Below are 22,524 nucleotides of genomic sequence, written 5' to 3'. Positions count from 1 at the left end.
CGGCTGAACTGAACTTGGTTGTGGTGCGGCATGCAGTCGTGCTACAACTCGTTTAGTGAACGCGAGGCTTTGTCAACTAGTTGCATGAACTGTGCCTCAACTGTGTTTTGTATGACGCCCTCACTGTATTCTTAATTTGGTGTCTGCATTTTTTCTGTCCATGCACGTAGGTAGCTGAGGAGAAGCCGAGGTCCATATGAGAGGCGCCAATATTTTCTTTCATATTAACAACTCAGTCGGAAAAATACGGTGTCCTTTCGATTGTCTCTAATTAACTTGAGGCACGCGAGCATTCATCTTCTGCCGCAGTACAGGAGCTACATATGCATAGTACTACAAAAAAAAGATACAAAACAACAGAGAAAAGCAGCAAACTGAATGTTGTTTAATACCGAACGTAACATTTCGCGTTCTTTGATAGTTGCGGCGCCGTTCAGTGTATGCACGATAAACGGCACCTCTGTTCTTGTTGTATTGTACAAAGTTCATGGTAGCCGCTACATCGCAGCGGTGACAAAGTGTTTCTGTACGCAGTTGGCCATTCAGTTCATAGGCACCCGTAGACAGTGGCCGTCTTTGGTCCAAGGTCGATCACCGGTCGATCACCGGCGCGAGGCCTTGAGCTTGGACAGATATTTTACCCCAGACGTGCGTACTTTCGATCGCGATCGTGCTCGATCGGAATCAAATTATCGATCGCAAATGGCTTCCTCCGGCGGTTTCTGCAAGGGGGGCAAACCGAGAAATTCGATCCCCGTCAGGCTCGATCGTGACCGAGAGTGCTACACGTGCGAGTGAGGTATTAAGGTTGACGTTGGGCGTTGTCCGCGGCTGCGTTCATTTCTTGAGGGCGAACGTAACGCCGTCGCCCACGGTGACGAAGCTGATCTCGACGCGATCGTCGGTCGCTAGCTTGCGGTTCAGCCGCCGGATGGCCTCCGTCTCGGGGTCGTTGATGGTTGGGTCGAACACTCGCGCGTGCCACAGGACCTGCGCAGACGTGCCGCCGCCGCAAGTGCGCGCACGTTAACGCAAGTGATTCCTTCTGCGCTATTGCTGCTGCTGATGATGATAATGATGATGATAATGATAATGATGATAATGATGATGATGATAATGATAATGGTGATAATGATAATGATGATAATGATACCGATGATAATGATACCGATGATAATGATAACGATGATAATGATGACGATGATAATGATGACGATGATGATGATGACGATGATGATGATGATGATGACCTGAAGAGTAAGCTTTAGCTCGGGCCCAACTCCTCCGCGGCCTATTCAAATACATGTAAAACGCGGAAACGCTTTTCTGAAATAACCCCTGAACCGATTTTAATGAAATTTCTTGTATTTGAGAGAGAAAGTTAAATTCTAGCGACTGTTGGAAGCGGAAGTTCGATTTAGGGTTCGAATTTTATGAAAAAGATTTGCAACAATTTGAAAGCTCGAAATAAAATAGAAGCACGAAGTTTACAAATTCATAGCTCCGCATCAAAAACAGATATCGCGGTTCTGTAAACGGCATCCATTAGATCATTCAAAGCGGACAAATTCGATGTGTCCATTTATATATTACGTGAATTTGTTACGTTGTTTACAAGGGTTCCGCAAAAGCTGTATTTCCATATAACAAAATTTTTCGGCATTCATCTGTAACATATCAATTTTGTCCGCTTTTTAGATGTACTATTACATGCAGCTCACAGAATTGGGTTATTATTTTTCATTGTTGGGTTACAAAGTTGTAAACTTGATAGTTTCGTTTTCTGAAAATTTTCGAATTTTGCCAATTTTTAATAAGACGTTGACAATCTAAATCGAAAAGTTGAAACCTATAGTCACTAGATTTTAAGTTTTTCTTTTAAATGCAACAAACCTCGTCAAATTTGGTGGAGTGGTTGCCGAGAAAAACGAATTCTCCTTTTACGTGTATTTAGATAGGAGCACCCGAGCTGAAGCTTCACATGCCTACTCACGGGTATTGGCCAAAAGTCGGGCACGTTTTACATGTGTGCTAAGCGAATAAATTTATAAATTCGTAATATTGATGAATAAATTAAAGCTAGTAAAATCTAAGACGATGCAAACAGCCATTCTAATAGAACATGGAAAAAGAAAGAAAATAATGTATGGACTTTTATGTGTATGGAGATATTTTATGTATACGGAGGGATGGGACCTTTATTACAAGAAGCGCTGTTCAGTGCACCTTTTTGAAGGCGGCGGCTTGGCAGAGCAACACAATGTCAGGAGCTTTAGGGCAATTTAAACCTTCGAACTTTGTATGAAGAAGGAGCTGAGAACTTCATCGTATAGTGCAATGAAACCGACACTCTCGGAATACATCGCGTGATTCATCCATGCCACCTGCACTCAGGTCACGTGAAAGCGACTATAGGAGCAGCGTGTTAAATTAAATTATGGGATTTTACGTGCCAAAACCACTTTCTGATTATGAGGCACGCCGTATAGTGGAGGGCTCCGGAAATTTCGACTATACCTGGGGTTCTTTAACCTGCACCTAAATCTAAGTACACGGGTGTTTTGGCATTTCGCCCCCATCGAAATGCGGCCGCCGTGGCCGGGATTCGATCCCGCGACCTTGTGCTCAGCAGCCCAAAAGAGCAGCGTGTTGAATCGGGCCGGTTAGTACATCTCAAAAATTGAAGGTGACAGCGCTAAAAAGAGGACCAAGACGAAAGCACACAGATACACTCACTCTTGAGTAGACTAGAACCGAGAGTTCGTCTGCTCTCGCCTTGGTCTTGTTTACGGCGCTATTAATTGACTTCCCAATTACGCGCAACTCACATTGTCGACAGCGATGATGCCGTTGCGTCTGACGAGCTGCAGACTCCTTTCGTAGTAATCATCCACGGAGTTCTTGTCAGCGTCGATGAAAATGAAGTCGAAGAAGTTTGTTTTGCCTTGAGCGATCAGATCGTCTGCGAGATGAAAGCGGACACGAGAGGATGGCAAGCTGTACGTGTCTGCAAAAGGCGATTGCACTCAACCGCCAGAACGTGTACTAAAACAGCTGACCCCTGACTAACTACGTCACTCGCGTGCGTGCTTGCGTGTGTCGAGCGCTAGGACGCACTGTTCGTGGAGTTGGTTTCACCAGTGACGGTCGCTCGTGTTTTGATATCTGCCTCCTCTGTAATATTGTCAGTATTGCACTATTAATTCATTAGGCGCACGTCTGGACGCACGAGAACGCCACGAGACGTCTGTGTGTGTGTTCCCTGTGTGTCATTAAAGGTTTTTCGCTGTTAAATGCAGCTGGTTCGATCATTATAACGAGTTTTCTTGTTCTGAATTGGCAAGCAGTTGCCATTGGTGAATACCTTCGGTTAACTATTTACAAATTACACAAACGAAGAGATACCACACGTGCATTCATTCTCCTTTTGGAAGTGAAGCACCGGAAGCCTTATCAAATTGTTTAACGTGTTTTCCACGTAGAAGAAAAATTGCATGTGACGCCCAAAACATGCAAGCCATGCTATGCGAACTGTGTGGCAGGCTCTATGATTAATTGCGCGCTTTCTCGCGTGTACGGATGCATTCTATTTTATTTTATCTGTTCTATACTCGTGTCCGTCTACCTCTTTGCTCCGCCATTCCTGAATATCGTATAGCAAATCGGTCTTGAAATTGGCTAACATCCCTGCCTATCTCTCTCATTTCTTCCTCTTTCTCTCTCTCTCTCTTGCTAATCGGACTTAATAACCGCGGCAATCGTTGATACACGGACTTACTATCAGATGGCTTTGCATCTGACTCTGGAAAGAATGGTTCATCATTGCAAGTGACTTGATGTACATGCATTCCAGTATCGTAACAGAAAATGTTGCTGTAGTATTTCATAAACAAATAACTGAAATTTCAATGTCCCGTTTTGCACAGCCAACAAAAGGCACACAGCCAGATTGCTTTCAGTCACAGCGATTTTGTCTCAGACGCTACGAAAACGTAAACACATATGCATGTTATTTATTTATTTATTTATTTATTTATTTATTTATTTATTTATTTATTTATTTGGAACTTCACGAAGACTCCCTGACAGGTTGCTGGGGGATGGACATACAAGTTTGAAGGTGCCACTGAGGTGCTTCAGTTGTAGATTATATGATGCTTTGTTGGTCGATTTAAAATGATAAAATTAAGTTTAAATTGTGAGCGAAGTTCGAAAAAAACGTTTTTTTAAAGATAGAAGAGCCACCATCACTGTATTTTTGTCTTTATTTATTTGCCACGCATGGCTTTCATATTTAAATACAGATTATAAATGTATCCTATAAGGCACATGTTTTAGGGAAATTGAAGTATTAAGTAACGTGTAAAAAATGCAGAATTTTTTTCATTTAGCTATCGTTAATAAATCTCGGTGTCGCGCATGCACATATAACTTCAGTTTACTTCGCTAAGCAAAGTAAATTTTAGCAATCAGATAGAAAAGGGATATATGTTTGCAATGAACCAAATATAAATGTATCTGGAAAATCCTGAGAGCGTAATGATGAAATAATAATTCATTTTTTATTATATGCCTTGCTATAAATTTAAGCCTTATCTAAAGTTATCGTATGATTTTATTTTCCATGTTTTATTGCATAGTCATCGATGCGAGAAATAAGTGTACACGGTATCACAGAAAAATATTTTTTTGTAATGACAGTTGACGCATCAAAGAAGTACGAAGTCCCCCCCCCCCCCCCCCCCCCCCGATTGGGTTCTGAAAAAAATCTACAAAAAGGATTTGGGACACCTACATCACTCGCCTTCCCCTCCCTTCCCAACCCCCCAAAAAAAGAAACAATCAGGGGAGCTTAAGTTCTCAGAATTCGCAACTTGTCTCCCCCTGAATCTTGTATTTGTTCAGTTTTGCCAATATTTCTTTTTCTAGCTTATTTGGGAGCATAAGTACTGTAATGAAGAGGCATTCACGTTGAGCGGCCGGTTAATGATTAGACAAGTATTTAATTACGCAAATACTAGGTTATGTTCTAGCCGATTTCACCATGTCAAGTATCTCTCTCTTGCGATTGCTGAAATGACCGAGAGCGTCATGTACAGCAAACTAGAGAGTCAGAAGGTTCACGTACTTTGGTTGGCCTTTGCCCGTTTGAAACATTGAATCAGTCATCCGGGACTTAACAACGTGTGACATACTGCCAAAAATATATCATTGATTCCTCCAGTGTAGAGAGTGATTCCAGAGTGCCACAGCCATCGTCCACATTAATTACGGAGTTTCCGCGCACTTAATGAAGCAATTTTGTCACCGAGTCGTCCGGGCACTGTGATTTTCGTGTATTGATTCTCAACAAACTTTCGTTTCTTTCGTCTTTGCGCTTGAATCTTTACAATACTGCAGCTACTAGTAGGGAATGACAAAACCAGGTTGTGTAAACACAACAAAGAAAGACAATTTGCTATACATATACTGCGAAAAAAAATAGTAACTGTAGAGAGGAAACGACGTGTTTGAAACGTAGCCCGCCATCCAAGTGAAAGCTTATGTATATCGCACACGGAAACATGCTGAAAATGCTTTTAAGCCCTTATTGATTCTTTGAACCTAATGTCAACGTTATAAAAAACAAAAAAAAAAAACTAGACAATCCGAGTACTTTTATGTTACAGATGAAACCAGTGCCTTCAATTTCAGTTTCACAGGCATTGGGTTGGGTTACAAGTTCCCCTAGACCTTTTTCAATGAGACCACGGAGGAACGTAATTATTGCGGGAAAATGATCTATAATTAATTGTGCATCTAATAAGAGAAAAACAAAGAAAAAACATTAGGTGTTTTTAAAAAAATTGTTTTTTACTTGCCGTTATATCTGCTTCTATTTTTCAAGTTTGCTCTGCACAAGTATTACAATAAATTGAGCCAAGAAAGAAAGAGCACAGAGCACTAACTTCCAACAAATATATTTAGTCATAATCAGGGCTTTCTACCATAATAACGAGCGTTCGGGAATAGGCTGAAGCCGCGACTCGTCTGTTTTGGCAGCCTTTCTTTTGTCGCTGTATTTTTGTATTTTCTCTATCTGGCAAGCATGGTTTTCTATTGAATCGGGAACATTCAGGCGTGATGCTACCGAAAATGTGCAAGCTTTTTCTGTTATGTTGCTAAGACAAGGTAAGCAGCCAGCGTTGTCGTTGGCTTAGCGTTTCCCACTTCTTACTATATTGCTGCTTCACAACTTGACACACAATGCGAGCGTGAAACAATAGGCACTGCCACCACAAATAAACACACAACCGCGGAAAAAAAAAAGAAAAAGGCACCGGGAATCGACTATCCCAACTTGCCTAGGGACTTCTTTGCGTCGCCAATAATGATGTCAATCTTGCCGTCGACGCCAGCCTACAAATAAAAAGTTTCGATAAGATTGTTTGCCATTGCACGAGCTATATGCGTGCAGTTCAGGTACTGCGTATTTAGAAACTGGACACACAGAGGTCGTCACTGTCATGTCATTACTGTGGAATCTAATAGTAAAAATAGTAAGAACACGTGGCATTTGTTCCGAAAACACACGACGCACTGCAGTGAAGCGCACTAAGTAATGAGAAGGTCGCCGTAGAATAGCAAAACGAACCCCACGTATTTATGGGCATTGAGGCTTTCTTTTCCCTTTTCATTGCAAGTAATCTACTCGTCGCTGTTCTTATCGCTCATACTGTAGAAGCTATGCACTTCACAGAACGCGTCATATACCGAGATAAAATTTTGCGTACTACGAGCAAGACTACTACAGATTCACGGCGTGGGTGGCTGGGACTAAGGCGCATGTAGTATACTTGAGCCTCAGCCCAAGTGCGCGTGAAAAAAAAAATAGTAAAGGAACCAACGGCTGACACTTACCATTAACTTTGAAAAAATTTCATGAACGAGAAGTTTATGCTGCGCGATGTGGCACAGCTCAACCATTTCCCAGAAGAATTGCAATCCCGCAAACAAGGGCCATTCTTGGCAATCGTTTTTTCATACATTTCCGTCTGTATGGTGAAGTAACTTTCGCCACCATTTCCTGTTGATGCTGACACTTGGGATTAACTGAGGAATGGCTTCAGTAATTTGCGATCGCGGAGAACATTCGGTGCTGAAGCACAAGTATACTAATGCATCACCCCACCAACGAGTATTCAGTTAATGTACATAGATACATTGTTCCTAGAGTAAAAAAAAAAAAAAAACACGCTGCAATGCCTCTAGGAGAGGCACCAAACGGGCATTTCCAGACAGAGCGATCATTGTGTACTTTTGTTAATAGTAGATGTGCGAATTAAACAGAGAAAACAATCACGCGCATCAAATGGCGAAGTCAATAGAAGAGATTTGTACCTCTTTCCAAAATGGCCTCCCGACGTTCACGGTTTCCGCGTCGATCTCCAGTCCGGTGACTCGGCCGTCTGGTGGAAGCGCCAGGGCAGCCGCTAGTGCACTTACACCGGTGAATACACCTATATAAAAGAAGTTATAAATGAAACACTACAGCTGTGTAGTACACAGTGACGTATGAACAATATGGTATCACTTCAGATCCACATTTGTATCATAAATACGTCCCTTCACCAGTGCCGCGATCAATATTGTTAGCTTGCGTGCATATATGCTTTATAAAGCTTTACATATAGCTTTATTCGTGCGGGTTGAAAAATTACTGCCAGTTCCACTCTGTGAAAACTGTTGGAACAGCGGAGCTAGTCTGAGTTTTCACGGAGTGGAACACTGGCCGTAGCTTTTTTTTTTTTCTTTAAGTCTGCGTTGTGCCTCATTCGTTATCGGGGCGTTCCGTTTGCGTTGCTTGGTCTTGCCTCGCCATTGCAGCTTGTGTTGCCGGGTGTTGCGTGGGTTCCTGGCGCCATTATCGCCCCTTACACCTCGTGAGCACGGCTTTGTCATTGCTGTGGTATACAGCGAGCGGCGCACCTATCGCTGCACGTCAGTCACGTTCGCGAAGACCAAGTAAACGCAGGTGCCCCTAATCTTAGTTGACTGCTTGCTCCACGCATTGCTAAAACATTTTAACCAAAACTTCGCATGCAAGTGCTGTAAAATCCAGTTCTTCCGTAAAATGTTGAAACCCCCGACAACAACAACGGGAACTCTTCCGTAGCATGCGACGGCGGACCCGTTCTCGCGCGAGCTCTGTGGCGCTCACGTCGGGCGGCTTCTTCCTCGGGAGTATAAGCAATCTTCGCATTTCTCGAAGAATGAATGCGTAGCAAGAACCGACTTCTTTTGTTTATACCCCACCGAGCCTCTCACTGACCTACTTTTCGCGAACGCTCATTCGCTGCCTGACTCACTCGCCTCTCTCCCTCTCTCTCTTCCCTCTCGCCCCCAGATCACGTGACCAGCGTGACGCCAAGCAGCACGACGGCACAGGGTCGACGAAGAACAACTCCGCTATTAAAACTCCATGCACGCACTGGGCGAAACCAAACGCGTGATTCTACGTGTAATCTATTCTGCTCGCCTGAGTCCTTTCTCGATAGGCTACAGGAACTTCTCCGCCATACGCCTTTCTACACACACTTCCTGCTCTCGATACACCGTGTATTCCCGTGTATGTTCCATGCATGGCCAATGATTCTTGTGATCGACGGACAGTGGCTCTTTCTGCAACGAGACGTGTGACTATTCCGAGCTACTGCCCCACACACGCGCTGCCTTGGTTCTATTTCTTTTTCGCTGCCATTGTCTCTCGCACGACACTGAAGCGGGGTATCCACAATCGTACGCGTTTAGCGAAAGACATGGTATTGTAGCGAAAGAAAAAACGGAATCTAAGTGACAGACAGAAGAGAAAGAAAGACGGCGCTACACTCACAACTGTTTATTAGGCACAAAACTTGCTACGTATATACCGCGCACACTCTCGACATCAGGGGGCACCAAGAGCAAGCGACAGGTCATCTTGTTTGCATCGAACCTAACATTTTTTATTCCGCATCATATAACGGAACAGACCGGCCGTTGTGTGAACGACCGAATGGAGGATCACGCAAACAATTTAAAACAGGATATGAGCGCCCATCTCTCTGCACATTGCAGATCGTGCTGCTGTAAGCCACGTTTTTCTGAGGTGAGAATCCTAGATAGGAGTAGAGATAAATCCGCGCCGAAGCTGCTAGAGGCATATCACATTCATATCAGTGGTCAAGCATGTGTTATAGTCAAACATCTGTTTCGTTATATGATGCGGAAATGAAATTGTTAGGCTTCACGCAAACAAGGTGACCTGTCGCTTGCTCTTTGCGCTGATGTCGAGAGTGTGTGGTATATATGTAGCAAGCTTCGTGCCTAATAAACGGTTGTGAGTGCAGCGCCGTCTTTCTTTCCCTTCTGTCTGTCACTTATAATCTTTCTTTACCGGTTTATTTTTTTGCGCTACAATACCATGTCGTTCAGCAAACACCAACTCACCCAAGAAAACGCTATTGTCCTGCGCGTTTAGTTGGCAGAAGTGAGTGGGCCTGATCCAGAGGAAACGCACTCTAAGGAGTGAGTGGGGCCGATCATTGCCCTCCGGTGCACGTTATCCGAGTGACACGGCCAACGCTGAAAGCTGACTGTTCTCACCAGGAATAGACACTTGTCTATGGCCCTGCGATGCAAGCCCGGTTCGACTGGGATATTGGACGCTCATGCGTCACCCTGGAACTCGAAAAGTTCTTCGCAGATATGTGCACTCTTGTCCGTTATATCCAGCCAGCGGAAAGTCGAGCCGTGCACGCCGGTGAATTCACCGATTAGTTAACAATGGGCTTAAGAAAAGAAAAACTGACTACACTTTAGCGACGACGACTAAGTGGCAGAAAGGAGAACTGCAGCGCCGAAGTGAAAGCAATCATGGTTTAATAAATGATTTAGCGACCATCAAATATGATCGTCCAAGTAAGGGAATAGCTTTCTCAATCCGCTAAATTATCTGTGAAATTTGTTGGTGCGATGAGTTTTCTCGTTCCCATGCGGTCACGGCGACCTCCGGTTGACGCCAAGCCATGCGCTGCTTTTCAAACTTCTGTTTCTTTTCTATCGCAGTCGTCGGAGCGCCACGTTGGGCCGCCGCTCCACCGGCGCAGAAGGTTCACCGACGTCTCGCGCGACGTCAGCGCCTCTCCGACCAACCAGCGAGGCCGGGGTGTACGAAGACACCGGTGCCTATCCCTCGCCCCTTGTGACCTATCTGTTCGCTACACGCCCTCGTAACCGCCAGCCACGGTTCCTCCGCGAGGCTGCAAGTAGTTCGTGCTTCAAACTTTCCCTGTTAAGCTGGAACCGCATGGCGCGTATTTCGCGAGCGAAAAACGCGACGGGCGGCAAACGCCCGCGTTGCCGCCGACGCGCGAGCACCCGTACGAAAAAAAAGGAGCGGCGCTTTCGCGCCGCGTTTTCCGGGTTGCCAGATAACATAACTCTCAAAGACATGTATTGTCTCTGTTACCGCATATACAATATGCCCTTAAACTTACAGAACACTACAATAAAAATAATCTGAGTGTAATTAGACAGCGCATTTCTTTTCGAAGTGTATTTATCAAGCTTAATTTCAATCAGCAATATTGTGTGCGAAACTGCGACTATGTACCTTCCGCATGCTGAGAAGCCGCTGCTTGTTTACAACTTCACATATCAAAAGGAGGGTCGGCCGCTTACTACCGAGCAGAAGAGGCGATTGCTACTATTAAGGGGGATGCTGATACTGAAGCAAGAAAAATGCGGGTCAGGAGGTACATGTGGGTGCGGCCTGCCTGGTTGAGAAGAGACCGAGCACCATACACTAGTAATATTATTAGCAAATTGTCTTGCCAGTATTAGCGATGAGAGGCGACGCTTCTCCACTTTAGTTATTAGGGCCTCGTTGAAGGTTGCTTTGTTCATTTTAGGTGAACACGATGCGCGAACCAACACGATGCGCGAACGAAATCACGGTAGCACATATTTTCCTTGACGCGCGCGCCAGTTCTGCCGAGAAAAAAAAAAATTCCGCCGAGGAGGTTCCGTCGAGATGCGCAGAGAGCAGGGCCATCTGGTGGCAAAAAAAAAAACCAAAATGCCACGTGACCAAATGCCACGTGACTTACCTGAACTCTGATTGGTGGACGCGCCGCGCGACGCGTTTTTTTCTACTCCGAGCAGCAGCACGCGGCGGCGCGATTTCGCGGCGGATCATGCTGGGCACGCGTCAAAAGGACGCGCGCGTCCCACCATCCGCGCGTCAATCGCGCCTGAAATCGCGCCATGCGGTTCCGCCTTTACCTTAATAAGGCGGTAACCACAAAAATTACAAGCACGTAATTTTAAACGTTTTCAGTCGTCTATTATCGTGGAACGGTGAAAGCCGCATTCTTTATTGAACTGAAATAAAATGCTTGCTTTGCTGCAACTATTTGCGGTCAAGTTTCACTTCAGTTGGCGTTGAATTTTCATGAGTAAAACGGGCTCAGCAGTGAAATGAACTGTACCGCGGACTTTTGAAGAGTGAAATGCTCAGACTCCATACACTTTGTCCATGTCTGTTGCACATCTCAACGCTTCCGCCGAGGAAAAGACTCTTCGAGAACAGCAGACGCATTATAATTATAGACTCATTATAATTCATCCAGAACTCACCAGAAAAACACTAATAGAAACCTTCATTTTACGCTTTCGCTTGTTTACTTGTTCTTGTCTGTGTCCTTCCTGCGCCTCTTTCCGGCGCGAGTCAATATGATGTGGTTCCTGGTTTGCCAAGTAAAGCAGAGGTGTATATATCACAGGCCTACTTGTCAGATACACCTTATGTCATCTTCGTTTTGCGGGTTTACACGCCTTTATAGCGAGCGTTGGGAATTATTAACGTTTGCACTAGTAAACGTAGACTCGCCCGATTTCCATAGGAAAGTTACCTTGGGGGTTGCCCCCCCCCCCCCCCCCCCTTCCGAAAAAAAAATCCTGGGTACGTGCCTTCTACCGGTGCTAATATATGGGGCAGAAACTTCGAGGTTAACAAGCCCGGCAAGTTAAGAAAGAGCGGTGGAACGAAAAATGTTAGGCGTAACGTTAACAGACAGGAAGAGAGCGATGTAGATCAGTTATCAAACGGGGATAGCCGATATTCTTGTTGATATTAAGAGCAAAAAAAGAAATGGTTCTGGGCAGGTCATGTAGTGCGTAGGGTAGATAACTAGGGGTCCATTTGAGCTACAGAAAAGGTAACAAAGGAAGGGAAGCGAAGTAGAGGACGGCAGAAAACTAGGTAGGGTGATGAAATTAGGAACTTTGCAGGCGCAAGCTGGATTCATCTATAGCGCAAGACAGGGGTAAAGGAAGATCGCAGGGAGAGGTCTTCGTTCTACAGTGGATGATGATGATTATGATTATCGTGATGATTATGATGATACCGAGTAACTCACCAATTTCCAGGTAATTTCTGGCTCCACTGGCCTTGAGGAAGATGTTGATGAGTTGAAGCTCTGCTGTGTCGCTCATCATTACACGAAAGCGCTGCTTCTGGGTCTCCTTTGATGACGAACACATAAGGAAAGGATAGGCGGTAAGAATTAAAAAAAGGCGAGGGAACAGCAATTCCGCGTCACTTTATCTTTTGTATAAAAGGAGCCACACATCTCTTTCGTGATGTACTTATCTTACTAGAAAACATTGACTTCGCTTTGTGCTACTTATCTACTCGTGTACCTGCGCATGGTACACACTTTCTGAATCACAAGCGGCAAATGTGCACGCTTACTCAAAAAGATAAGAGCAAAAATCTACACTCGTGGGTGTGTTCAAATAAAGACAGACTAAGGGGAGTCCAGAGCATTTTTAGTTTTCAGCTTAACTTTTATACGAGGTGCGAAAATGTCTCTGCCAATCTGCGTTTTGCAAAACTCAGCTTGGATTTCTTGAAAAAAAGTCTTATTTCACTAAAGGTGGAAAAGCGCGTTTTAACAACTTGCAGATTTTACAAATTCTAAGGTCTATCGCTCTAAAATCAGCGTATTCTACCTAGCCAAAATATTTTCTATAAATCTAGAAACTGGTACTATTGACCCACGGCAAGTTAAATTTATGTCACCCAGAGTATGTTTTTGAAAAAATTGCCAAACTTTGGTTTTTGAGCAACTGCGTCTGACTTACCACAAAACCAGGGTCTTTTCGGGTCATTTTAGCTCAGACTATGAAGCTGAAAAATATTTCTGACAAAACTTCAAAATGTTTCTCACAAACTAAAAGAAAAGGAAGTATGCAATTACACCACGCATATATTGCGTTATAATATCCTAGGTATGCCAAAATAGCAAAATATTTCGAAAATAGGCATACTTTCAAGGTATTTAAAAATACAATCATCGCCAATTTTTATGAACATTTCATAGAATACCCAACCAGGACTGACAAATCTAAATTGCAACAACACGCTGCATTATTTTATTTTAAGTGAGAGACGAGCCTATTTTAACACCCATGTATGGTCACCCCAACGATGTATCTCGTTCTAATAATGAAATAAAGATTATACTCATTCACTTCTGAACTCCTTCTTTTTGTTGTAGTGAAGAAGAGTGACTCAAATTGTGTCTTTCTTGCTTCTTTTTAGCCATGAAGTGAGCTGAGCTTGAGTGTTCAACGCTCCTGCACACGTATTTCTACTATTGAGATAGCAAGCCGGCGAGAGCACATACAGCAAGCGTTTTAAGACTATTCGGGAACACCTATTTCTGGCATTGATCTGTGCTTACATATGCTCACTGAAATGTTCCACGTGTACATGTAGACGAAGCACTAGCCTACTGGGAACAGCAGCAGAACGCAACAGCAGTGGATGAGCCAGCTGGGCATGTTCAGATGAGGACAGTCGCAAAGCAGGTGCTGAATGCATGTTTTCATTTTAACTTATTTTTACATCAGGCATAAAAATCTTTCCACACCCAGGAACTGCGACTTCTTTTTCAGCACATTTTTTTTTTCACGCACGCGAAATCGTAACTGGAACAAGGTGCAAAAAAAAATATTGTTATGGAGTCGCAAAACGATGCACACATAGAAGCGCGTGGTATATAGGACAGTTTTCTACACATTAACCTTTTTACTCCACAGCTATACCATCCATCACGCGGAATTAAGGCAAATTGAATTTAATTTAGCCTGAGCACGGTGCGGACAAAACCAGCGAATGACATTTTTTTAAGGACAAGGCGGAAATTGGCAGATGGTAGTTTAAGAAAAAAACGATGCAACTCAGGTATTTTACGTGCTTGAATGGAACGCGTCTCGCACTACGGCTTCTTTGGACAGGACTGCAATATTCAGGAACATATCCTCTGGTGGTCCTAATAGCCTTCGGTAGTCCTGAATAGCCTTTGGGTAGTCCTGAATAGCCTTTGGGTAGTCCTGAATAGCCTTTGGGTAGTCCTGAATAGCCTTTGGGTAGTCCTGAATAGCCTTTGGGTAGTCCTGAATAGCCTTTGGGTAGTCCTGAATAGCCTTTGGGTAGTCCTGAATAGCCTTCGGTAGTCCTGAATAGCCTTCGGTAGTCCTGAATAGCCTTCGGTAGTCCTAAATAGCCTTCGGTAGTCCTAAATAGCCTTCGGTAGTCCTAAATAGCCTTCGGTAGTCCTAAATAGCCTTTGGTGGTCCTGAATAGGCTTTGGTGCAGCCACCGAGGTCGTTCAATGCGCAAGTGATTTTGTGAACATTGTAGCTGGTAAATTCAAAAAACATTTTTCTTTTACTGCACATGAAGAAGGATGAAGGACAAGATTTTAGAAAACAGAAAAAAAGAATGGAAAGGTATCGGGGGGTACAAGGAATTCAAACAACCCCCATGTGGAAAAACGAAAAATCTGACCGACGAAATTCGTTGCACGTAGCACAGTGCGCAAACACGAAACGGAAGAAACTGTGAACGTGCAGTTTGCAAAACTTGCTTGCCCAACTCATTACTACTGGTTGTGGGTAACGCGAATAAAATCTTTCAGAAATCCTAAACCTGCAGCTGCCGTTCTTGCACTTTCATATCACTTCCTCACACCCTCCCTTTCAACCCACGTTGCGAATGATAAATTATTCAACGTTTAGTAGCCTCGTGATAGCTTTTAAATAACCTCGTATTACAATAACGCTCGGGCTACCTGTTCATTATTGCAACCTAGTCCAGCCACCGTGAAGTTCTTTGCTTTATAAACAAAATCAGGATAAGTACTCCGTCGACCATGATAATTACCTACGCCGTTGGACAGTTAGGCGGATCAAAAATCCTAGCCTACGTCGAATATTTTCATTATTAAGAGAGCATTGCAACACATATTTTGCAGAAAGGTTATCAAGAGATGCTTTTCAAGTAATTTTAGAGGTTGTAAATTTGTTTCATTTAAAGAAAGGAATAGGCGCCAACCTTACGTTTCATGCCCTCTTTTTCTAATTTGCCGTTCAGTTTCACGCAAGAGCAAAAAATTGGTGAACACAGTATTTTGCAAATTGTGTAGCACTTAAGGAACAACGGAGCAAGAGAAAATTGAGGCTGAACCCTTAAATAATCCAAGGGGCCATAAGGAACGTCCAAAGAAGCCTCTTTTTCTCGTATTGTCGGTTAACTTCACTTTTATTTTATTCCACGTGCCAGGTGGTATAGATGTGTACTTAAAAGGGTTAACCTCTAGAAAACTTCTTTATACCACGCAATTTCAAAGTTTGCAACGTGTTGTGATTCGATAACGAGATTTCTTGCACCTTGTGGTAGTTAAGATTCCTTGTGCGTGAAAAAATAATGCGTCTTAAAAAAGTAGTCGCAGTTCTGCCATGTGAAAGGATTCCTATGGCTAGTATAAATATTTAAGTGAAAATGAAAAAATTTTCCGGACCCGCTTTACGATAGTCCTCATCCACTGCAGAGGCACCATCGCGCTTTCCCGCCAGGCTCGTGCATCGTCTATGTACAAGTCTATGCATTTCAATTAGTAGGTGTAAATAGAGATGAACTACAGAAACAGGGTCCCCCGACTAGTTTTAAAAAACTCGTGTGCGCGCTTTAACGTGCTTGCTAGCTCAACGTACGGTAGTAGGAACACGGATGCAGGAACCCTAAAAACTGAAGGTCTACTCATTTCATGGCTAAAAAGAGGCATTAAAGGCACAATCTGAGTCACTCTTCTTTACTACAATAAAAAGAGTGAGCTTAGAATTCAATATGAGCGAGATTTTTATTTTATTGTTAGAACGAGACACATCGCTGGGATGACCATGCACGTGTATTAAAATAAGCTTCGTTTTCTCATTTAAAATAAGATAATGCAAATGCTTTTGCAGCACTAGATTTAACAGTCCTGGTTGCGTATTTTATAAAACTTTCATAGAAATCGGACATGATCATTTAAAGGAAGACGTCTCTAAAGTGTTCCAATTTTCTCTATTCTTGCAATGTTTGCATTTTTTGGATTTTAGAGCGAAATAAGTACGCCGTGTACTTGCATACTTCTATCTTTAGTTTGGGAGTAAGCTTGAGAGTAAGATTTGTCAAAAGTATTTTTCAGCTTCATCGCCTTCCTAAATTGGCCCGAAAAAACTCCGACTTCGGGGTCAGACAGAGGCAGCTGCTCAAAAACACAAATTTTTCAAAAACATACTCTGGGTGACATAAACGTAACTTCCCGTATAGGCCAACAGTACTATAGTGTTTTGGATTTGTCGAAAAAAATCTGGTTGTGCACAATGCCTTAATTTCAGAGTGGTAGACCTTCGAATTTACAAAATCTGCAAGTTGACAAAACGCCCTTTTCCACCTTTAGTCAAATAAGAATATTTTTCAAGGAATCCGGGCTAAGTTTCGCAAGACGAAAATTGATTCCTTTCTACAGATACATTTTCCCATCTCATATAGATATTGTGCTGAAAACTGAGAAAAGTCGGGAACATCCCTTACTCTACGTATCCGAACACACCATCTTACAGAAAACACGAGTACAGTCGGTGTTTACGTATAGCCCACAGAGATATTACAAAATGCCCCGCTTGTCGATGTGGTTTAGTTCACAGTGCTATATAATAACTTCAATTCTGTCCGCTTTAGTTGGCTCAGTAAGTGCAGTTTTCATATTTGTGACATCGTTTTGTTTTATTACATTTATAAACTGATACTTTCACTTTATTCACCTTAAGGCCTCCTTGGGAGGGGGGGAGGGTATTACATAAGGGGTGGGTTAATATATTCAACAAATAAATGCAAGTCACTGCCTTATAATATAAGCGGTTACAGCATTTGTGTATGACAAAGGGCACGTAATCGCGACTAGGTCGGCGGGGAGGGCGTTCCAGTCCACAACAGTGCGGGGAAAAAAAGGAACCTGAAAAAGTCGTAGTTCGAGAAAGAGGTCGGGCAATCCGAGATATGCGAGTCGGGTGAGTAATGTAGGGTGTTCGATTTAGAGTGCTATTGTAAAACTTGAAGTAAACGGAGACTGGCGATGCGGCTCAATGAAACTCAATGAAACCTGAGTTTCATTAGAAAGCTTTTCGCAATATTCAAGAATATATTGAAAACGTTAGGGGCCAAATAATATGCCAATTTGATACAGTGCACAAACTGCATCAAAGCTGGTGCAGTTGGGAAAAATTATTTCTCCGTACCCATGTAAATGAATAGGACCTCCTGAGATGAAGCTATAAATTTTGCGCAGCTGGAGCTTAGCAGTTAACGCGAACAAAGAATAGATCGGCCCAATCCATATCTGGCGTGCTTCTGGGGCATTCCCATTATGCGTACTGCATGTGCAGATGCACCTCTGCCCGCACAATTGCCAGCTGTGTTTACTGCACGCTGCCACAGATAACCTCCCAATCAATGGCTTTTGCTTGCGTCGTCAGTATGCGATCCCTAGCTGTTTGTGGAATTGCTGAGAGAGATCGAGGACACTATTCTGGGCATATGCGAAATTCCGCCATATTGTCAAATTCTCCATCTTGCCAGCAGATTGGTCCAAAGGGCTGCTACGGCGTCTCTGATTGGCTCCGAATGTCGCCGTTACAGAATATGACAATGTGGCGGAATTTGAAAATGTCCAGAATAGCACTACATCTTCAGCAAACTGGGACAAGTTGGCAAAGCTCTGCAGCATGATATCGCGGCGATGAAGTGATTTTCACGACCTTCCCGACACCTCTTTCATCCGCCGTGGTGGAGTAGTGGCGTTGGCGTTGCGCTGCTAGTCCGAGATCAAATCCCGGCCACGGTGACGTCATCTCGACGGGGACGAAATGCAAAAACTCCCGTGTACCGTGCATTAGTTGCACGTTAAAGAATCCCAGTTGGTCAAAATTATTCCGGATTTCCTCACCACGGCGTACCTCCTAATCATATCCTGCTTTTGGCATGTAAACAGCCAGAATTTGATTCAACGACTGCTCCTTTGAATAAGTCAACCAAAATATGCCTATATAAGAAAAACCCAAGCCGACCCCGTCTGCAAAGGAGAGCTTGCACTGCGTGTTTAACACGATATTCCGCAAAACACGCAAGTTGTTTGTTTGTTTTCTTTTGGTGTTTTATTTTTTTTTTTAATTTTTTTAGCTGTGCGGGGAGATTTTGCCGGGCCAGCACAGCAAGGACGTGTGTGCCAGATGTGCGCCGTGCTGAGACGGAGGATGACTGCGCATTCACTTTCGCGCTTGAGCGGTTGCTTGAACCTTCCTTCCGAGTGTATCTTATTTTGAAGTTTATTTCTTTCCGTTGTGTCCAGACCTTTTTATTTCCGGTGCTTGCGGTAGGTGAAATACTGCTGCGGGAACCCGAACGGAAGCGAGGACGCTTCATCTGGCCACTAGAAGAGTGCCGGTCTATATTCGTATTAACGGTTCAGAAAAACAGTTTGGGTCAATAAAAGGCACGCCTATAGCTCCTATTTATCATGGTAAATATATGACATGTAATTATGGTTATTTCCATTTTGTCTTTATTTTATTTTTTCTAGCTACATACAAAATTCCCCGGTGATATCTTCTCTATGTGAAATTTTACAAGCGCAACGGCCCGCCGTGGTTGCTTAGCGAATATCGGTGTCACGCTATTAAGCACGAGGCGGCCGCATTTCGATAAGGGGAGGGGCGAGGGGGAGGGGAATGGCAGACACGATTGTGTACCGCGCATTGCTTACAGGTTGAACCCATGGTACGTGACCCAAATTAATCCCGCTAAGTCCCTGACTACGGCGTGCCTCGTAATGATATTGTGGTTTTGGCACGTATACGTGCCATATACGTGCCATATACGTGTCATATACGTGTCATATACGTTTTACGTATACGTAAAACCCCAGAATTTAGTTTACCAAGCGCGATACTCCACTGTCCGAACGTCTAATTACAGCGACAAGGTGCGGGGCCATGCATCAGACACTCACTGTTAGCGACCTATGGGTGAAAGGTTAACATACCCGCTATCTGTAAATAAGTGTATGTCTAGTTGTTTCCTAGCTACCACACTATCATTATTGCTATTCTGTCTTGCTATAATTTACTTTTATGGTGCCTCGATACCAAGCTTCTTCGGAGCGGCGCTGGCATCTACTCCCGTCGCCACGCCCCCTTCGTTGGCCGTTGCTCAGGTGTCAGCAGCCTAAGGTAGATATAGCTACAGTGCGCGCAGCAGCTATTCCCTCTACGAAATTTAAAAAAAAAAACCGCTAATACCGCATCCCTTTCACGCTGTAATGCTAGAAACGCGCTTCGACTCGCTTATTTTGCGCTCGGGACCGACTTACCTGACACAGCTTCCCGAGCACGGGGTGAAGCGGACCGCTGTGGTTCGCCACATAGTCGGCGGCGCCTGATGCCAGGTTGTCCACCTTGACGAAATGACCGCGCCCGCTGGTCGCCCACAACGCAATGGCGCGGTCCAGCGGTGCCGAACGAGCGCCCGGACGCACGAGAGGAGCGTTCATATTTAAAGGAGGAGCAGGCGTGCACCTGTACCGACGGCCGAGCAGGTAATGAAGCGCAGGCCGGCGTAGGCGCAGATAAGCAGCGAAGGAACCCGCATCGACAGCGTGATCGCGGCGAACTACCCTGGCGAGGCCACGACCGGCCCAACGGGCACGAAACGAGGCGGCGGCGGTAAACATAACGACATAAATAGCGACTCTCGACGCTGTTGCCAAGTTCGCAGCGTGGCGGCGTTGCTTCCGCGCGCGGCGTTTCCGACCTTGTCGGCGGAGGCGTACGCCGAAGCCATGGCCGCTATCGCAGAAGACTGTGTGCAATGGTTTCCGCGGTAACCTGGCGGCGGCAACTGCGTTTTGTCGTTGATGATAGTGGCGCAAGCTCGCTGTCCCTTCGCTCCGCTTGACGGAGCGACAATACCGCTGCATCAACATAATCTGCAAGCGATCGCCGACGATAAGCATCGTTCGCGGCAGGCCGCCCTCTGGTTCCAATTCTGGAGGACCAGGCGCTGTTTCTCGGAGTTTGAACTACGCTGCACCGACAGGCCCATGTTCCTACCCTACTCCACTCCTCTGGATGTGCGGACGGCACACCCGGAGGACTGGAGGGTGTTTCAGCCAACAGGGTGTTTCAGCGAAGACTTTCGAAAATTCTCAGAGGTTGCCTGTGGCAGACAGCACAATTCTAGTTCATGAAGTGGTCTAAGCGCAGCGGCGGACACTACTTGCACAAAAATTGAAATGCATAATCGACTAATTAACAGAAATTCACTAATTAATGTTTTAGCTAATCACCTTATGGCCCGTATTGCAATTTACAAATTCTAGCCGTGCAGTTCGCAAGGGGGATCCACTTGGAACGAATTCACAAGATGACACCAGTTTCGAGATATTAATTCCCGAACTTTGCGGAGAAATGCATTGGTGTTCCAGCTACTTTTGTGCTTGAATTCGCGACGTTTTGTTAATAACGGGCCACAAGGTAATTGGTTAAAAACTGAATTAGTGATTTTGTAGTAACTAGTCGATTACGCATTTCAATTTCTTGTGCAAGTAATGTCCGCCTCTTCGAGTAGAGCGGCTCAACTAGAAGCACCAGCCGTGGTTGCTCAGTGGCTATGGTGTTAGGCTGCTGAGCACAAGGTCGCGGGATCGAATCCCGGCCACGGCGGTCGCATTTCGATGGGGGCGAAATGGCGAGAATACCCGTGTACTTAGATTTAGGTGCACGTTAAAGACCCCCAGGTGGTCGAAATTTCCGGAGTACTCCACTACGGCGTGCCTCATAATCAGAAAGTGGCTTTGGCACGTAAAACCCCATAATTTAATTTTTTAAACGAACTACAAGCGTGCTATCTGCCACATGCAACCTTTAAAAGTTTTTGAAAGTGTTTGCTGTAACACCCCGTGTATGAACATCGAAGAATATTGCATCTCAGTGCAACACGCGGCTTCGTGCTCGATTATAACAAATACAGCCAGCGTAAAGCACTCGACTACGCCGCAAAATACGCCTCAAAAGTGCTTCAAGAACTCTTGTTGGACCAAATTGAGCTGTTAGTTTTCTGCATACGTAAAAGCAAAAGCAACGCGGCTACCGTTGAACAAGCCCAGAGCCAAACAACGTATGTTCACGCGTGGAGATTTGTCCTAGTTGTAGATCGTTGTGATCTACTGGCATGTACCCACTCTGGGGGGATTGGCCAAGAATCGGGTAGGCTATGGTAAAGTCAAAAATAATTCAAAATTTTATAACAGGCATTCTATAATCGAAAGATAAAGAGTGTAGAGCCCGCACGATCTTAAGAAACTGAAAATTCTATCGTGACCATAGAGTAAAAACAATTCAAGTTCAATTTTGGTGAGAGAAAAGGAGTGCTTTCGGCACTCACCCGAAAGAAAGAAGAAGCAGAACGCAATGGAGCAAAGTCGTGAGTCGACCGAGCGCATCGACGACGTCGAGCCCCCCGTGCCATTCGACTATGAGCTCGACCCAAGGTACGTCGCTGGAGCACTGATCGCTCGCCTTCGAACCAGCCACAAAGCCACGAGACAGAGTTCGTCTCGCAGCTCTTCGAGGAATTTTCTTGCCAGTGAGACAGATGGTGGCGCCTCGGAGATCGCACGTGAGCTGTCAATTGCTTGGGCGAGTGGCGAGATTTTCCCGTACACCGTTAGAGCATAACTGCTAGCCAAGCTGCGGTGACACAGATGACACTGCGGAGGCAGCAGACACTGCTTGTCTCCGCACGGAGCGAGCGTGATATCTCAGGTGGTCTTGACCATCACATGTGGCGGTACTTAGTAGAAACACAGCTTAAACTGCAGGGGCGTGCTTACCCGTCTGCGCCTATACGCACGACCAACAAGAGCATGATTATGGAAGCAAAAAAAGAAAAGAAGAGATGATGAACTATATCGTGCCTTCATCGAGTGACGAAGTGCTAACACTTGACTCTATTCAATGTACAGCCTAGAGAATCTTCCTGTAGCACATTGATCACAATAACACCGCCAAGTCAGTCTCTACGGCAAATATATATATATATATATATATATATAT

General features: G+C 44.6%; 1 protein-coding gene across 2 annotated transcripts; it reads right to left on the bottom strand.

Annotated features, from left to right (window-relative positions):
- Nucleotides 1-362: 362 nt before the first annotated feature.
- Nucleotides 363-20,227, bottom strand: LOC126537396 (O-methyltransferase MdmC-like). 2 transcript variants are annotated; one of them, XM_055074285.2, is made up of 6 exons: nucleotides 19,782-20,223; nucleotides 12,441-12,546; nucleotides 7,381-7,499; nucleotides 6,345-6,399; nucleotides 2,829-2,962; nucleotides 363-990 (listed from the first exon to the last, which is right to left on the bottom strand). In XM_055074285.2, the coding sequence occupies exons 1-6, from the start codon at nucleotides 20,139-20,141 to the stop codon at nucleotides 838-840; spliced, it is 927 nt and encodes a 308-aa protein (XP_054930260.1). In that variant the 5' UTR covers nucleotides 20,142-20,223; the 3' UTR covers nucleotides 363-837. The 2 variants fall into 2 exon arrangements, with proteins under 2 accessions (XP_054930260.1, XP_054930261.1); XM_055074286.2 differs by lacking the exon at nucleotides 2,829-2,962 and having other exon boundaries at nucleotides 19,782-20,227.
- Nucleotides 20,228-22,524: the final 2,297 nt, after the last annotated feature.

This window comes from Dermacentor andersoni, chromosome 4, assembly GCF_023375885.2.
Source record: "Dermacentor andersoni chromosome 4, qqDerAnde1_hic_scaffold, whole genome shotgun sequence".
Lineage (NCBI taxonomy): Eukaryota > Metazoa > Arthropoda > Arachnida > Ixodida > Ixodidae > Dermacentor > Dermacentor andersoni.
Note: the sequence above shows the minus strand (reverse complement) of the source record. Positions and strands in the feature narration are given on the sequence as shown.

Bases quoted from the DNA above. Each gene is read 5' to 3' on its own strand.
- LOC126537396 (XM_055074285.2), bottom strand. From the start codon at position 20,141: ATGTTTACCGCCGCCGCCTCGTTTCGTGCCCGTTGGGCCGGTCGTGGC. The intron at 6,400-7,380 runs GTACAAATCTCT...TTTTATTTGTAG, and splicing joins GGAGGCCATTTTGGAAAGAG to GCTGGCGTCGACGGCAAGAT. The intron at 991-2,828 runs GTGAGTTGCGCG...ACGTCTGCGCAG, and splicing joins GCATCATCGCTGTCGACAAT to GTCCTGTGGCACGCGCGAGT.